Genomic DNA, 3,397 nt, shown 5'->3' on the forward strand with positions numbered 1-3,397 from the left:
ACAATGATCTTGTCAGCAAATGAAATCTATCGTATAAGTTGAATGCTGACAGACGGATTTTTACAAATTATTATGCCATAATTTTCGATGAAATGTCTATGTATTATTTTTGTTTTTCTAACAATGACAAGGTCACAGGGTGGGTACGACCGGTCGACAGGGTATGCTTATTCCTCCATGACACCTGATCCCCTTTTTTACAAAAATCGATATGCGTTTACTCTTCGACAAATTCGTGTCGTTTCATAATTTTTTATGAGTTTAATGAATCTTCCTTACTTTCGTGCATATTTCATTTTATTTATCGAAGGCATAAATGTCAAAGGGACTGGGTACATTGTTTTTAACCTGATATGGAAAATTTATGTACTTCACTTTATTTCAATTCTTTTTATGACCTTAATATTTTCATTAATTCAATAAAGCTTTTAAAAACGTCCGCGTCTTTGCCAGAAGTGACTGTCATTTACTCTTGAAAACCTGTATGGAATTCAAATTGTTAAAATTCTATTTTCCAAATGCTTAGACTGTCAAACTCAGTAAGATCGCGTTATATGTTTCTAATGATCCATTAGTCAAAGTGCACCTCCCATGGGATTCGTTGAGATAAATTAAAAACATACTGGTGAAGAAATATACCTAATACAGTGTATAATGATATTCAGACTTACATATAAATAAATAAATCATTGTCTTTGGAGTCAATATTCATATCGTGAAAAACTGAGAAGCCTGATTGATATACTGCAGATATTAAAACATCATTGATTTTTGTGTGATTACTAATCATCCTACACCTAAAACAGAGCAATTAATTGTGTAAGCTGTCTCTTGTCCTAAGTCTAGAAAGCAGAACTAAAGAAACAAACATAAGATCAAATGTCTTGGAGAGGAAGCTGAGGGAACTGAAGTTGCTCTACAGCATTATTGGTATTTCCTTGAATGAATACCATGACAATAAAATATGTTGGAACACAAAGGCAATCACATTCTCTGTGCAATGTCCAATTCATTAAAACTCTTCAACAATTGATTTTTGTCATCCATTGGAAATAATTGTGAATTCATTATTAAATAAAAGCTATAAACTATGTCAAGTTATGTTGCATAATTGCTTGTAAACAAGCGTTCTCACAGGTTATTAATGCATATCAAGCATCAAACATCATCTAGCATCCTAATGACAAATACCGTGTTCAATACTCTTCTGAAACTGAAATCTGTTTTCCTTATCATTTGATTTGTCTCAGTGTGGAAAATTAATAATGTTTGAATTTCAAAGAAAAAAAATCCGCGAAAAGGCAAGTAAGAGTAAAACAATATAAACATTTATTCAAATAACTCAGTCAAAATATTGAAACATAACATCAACATTGAGCTATAAAAAACTAGGACGGAAATATAACATAATCAGTTTTGTAAACATTATCTTGTGGCTATTCTTAAAAAAAAATTTATGTGCATGTAGGCATTATTCTTTTCCCACTAAAATCAAATTTGAGAAAAAATTACAAGATTAAAGATTTCCAAGTACCACTGACTACAAGGTAAAATACAATTCCAATACTTCTTCTCCTATCTGCATTGATTTATTAGTCATTGTGGTGTGTGCATTTATTACATAAAAATCACAAATGAACAAACTTTTTGTGGCTTTAAATTACTTGCTGCTGACTGAAAACTAATTAAAAAGATAATCAATTTTTTTTTAATTCCTTAAGAAAACTTATTTTCTTAGAAAATGTGATCAATTAAAAAAAAAAAAAAGATTTATTAAAACAAAGATCATCAGTTTTTTTTTTTAAATCAAAAGGAGTTTTGAAAATTGAAATTTTAATTAAACCATAATAATGTTTTTTACAATTACAAATGTATACCGTCAAAAAAAAACAAACTATTTTACATTGAGAATGTAAGAAATCATTAACATAATGTTTCCAATAGAGAAAAATTACAATATCAAAAACAAAGGAACAACACTTAATGACATACAACAATAACTTAATTATGAAGTATTTACAATAAAGATCTGTATGACAAAATCAGTTTTAAAAAAATGAAATAGGAATTACCAATGAAGGAATGTGATAAAAATGCACTTCTTTTTTTAAAAAGATCTCTTTTTTTTAATAATGTATAGGTACCATTTATGGACATTTTGAAATATAGCATGTACCAAAAACTGTATCTCTAAACAAAATTACAGGTAACAGAAGAATTAATTCTCTTGTTCATAATAATGCTCATTTAGTGGAGCATTCTGAAATGCAAACTATTTGGAGAACAAAAAATATGCATTAAATTTGGGGAAATATGGTGATCAAAATTGATCAAGAGACAGTAATTATGCATAAAGCTTCATCTGACTTTGAACATCTTCCAGACTGCTGATGCCAAATCTGTCACTTTCGGTCTGCATCAACTCGAATATGGACTGGAGTTGTTTCCTCTGAACCTCTCTCTCTTCCTCGATCTGTTCCTCCGTGAGATCTTTGTTGAACTTCTTTGCAGTCACCCTCTGTTTGGCCTTTTTTACTTCACTCTGTATGTGTTCACAGTAAGTCAGGGGGTCTATCTCTGGTTGAAGGTTTGAAGAAAGCAGAGGGGCATCACCATCTATAAACATGATACAGACAAGTGATAATTGCTGCTAATTTGAAATCGGATCTTGATGTTCAAAAATCAAAATATTAATTTTATAATTGCATAATCATGAATATACACACAATATTTTACCTCCAACTTCCTCGGGGGCATCTTCAGTTTGAGATTGGTCAGTGTGTGTTTTCTGTTGAGCGTGTGTACATTTCTCATCCTTTTTCTTCTTTTCATTCAGAGCCTGTGGGCGTTGATTGTTTTGCAGAAATCTTTTATATGTAAACATGACTGAAAGGACAAGAACTAAAGCAGTAAATCCCAGTGACAAGGGATAAAAATACGGAGACGACTTCGATATAAGTTGCTCCATTGTCAACAAAGCATCCGTTCCTGGCGTTTGTTGCTGGAAAATGAAAGCGCTTACGTCACATTGACGCAAGCGTCTTCCTGATAAAGACAAAAATGTCTGCGCCCATGACAGGTGAGTTAACATTACAATTTCTTCGAGTATATTTTTCTAAAGTGTGCTTTCTATATGGTATATTTTTATGTATCATGCAAAAATAAAGGCCAATTGCATAAAAATTTCTCACATTTCTTCAAAAATATATATGTTACGATATGAAACAGGTCTTAGCCGACATAAACAGATAAATGATAAAAGATCAACTTCAGATTTCTGAAAAAAGGACGAAAATTTTCTCCAAATTTTAACGTTTCCCTTCTTAATGTATTGCTTCCCTAAACCATGAAATTAAGCAGATATTTTTCCTAGTTTTGTGATGAACAAAATACTGAG

The 3,397-nt window shown here is 31.1% G+C and overlaps 1 protein-coding gene across 1 annotated transcript; it reads right to left on the reverse strand.

Moving 5' to 3' along the window:
- Positions 1 to 1,893: 1,893 nt before the first annotated feature.
- On the reverse strand, positions 1,894 to 3,036 carry LOC134261577 (matrix-remodeling-associated protein 7-like). Its single transcript, XM_062744004.1, has 2 exons — positions 2,737 to 3,036; positions 1,894 to 2,616 (listed from the first exon to the last, which is right to left on the reverse strand). The coding sequence occupies exons 1-2, from the start codon at positions 2,966 to 2,968 to the stop codon at positions 2,345 to 2,347; spliced, it is 504 nt and encodes a 167-aa protein (XP_062599988.1). The 5' UTR covers positions 2,969 to 3,036; the 3' UTR covers positions 1,894 to 2,344.
- Positions 3,037 to 3,397: the final 361 nt, after the last annotated feature.

The sequence above is a fragment of the Saccostrea cucullata genome, unplaced genomic scaffold (assembly GCF_032062105.1).
Source record: "Saccostrea cucullata isolate Sc308-1 unplaced genomic scaffold, CSIRO_AGI_Scuc_v1 ctg12254, whole genome shotgun sequence".
Classification (NCBI taxonomy): Eukaryota; Metazoa; Mollusca; class Bivalvia; order Ostreida; family Ostreidae; genus Saccostrea; species Saccostrea cuccullata.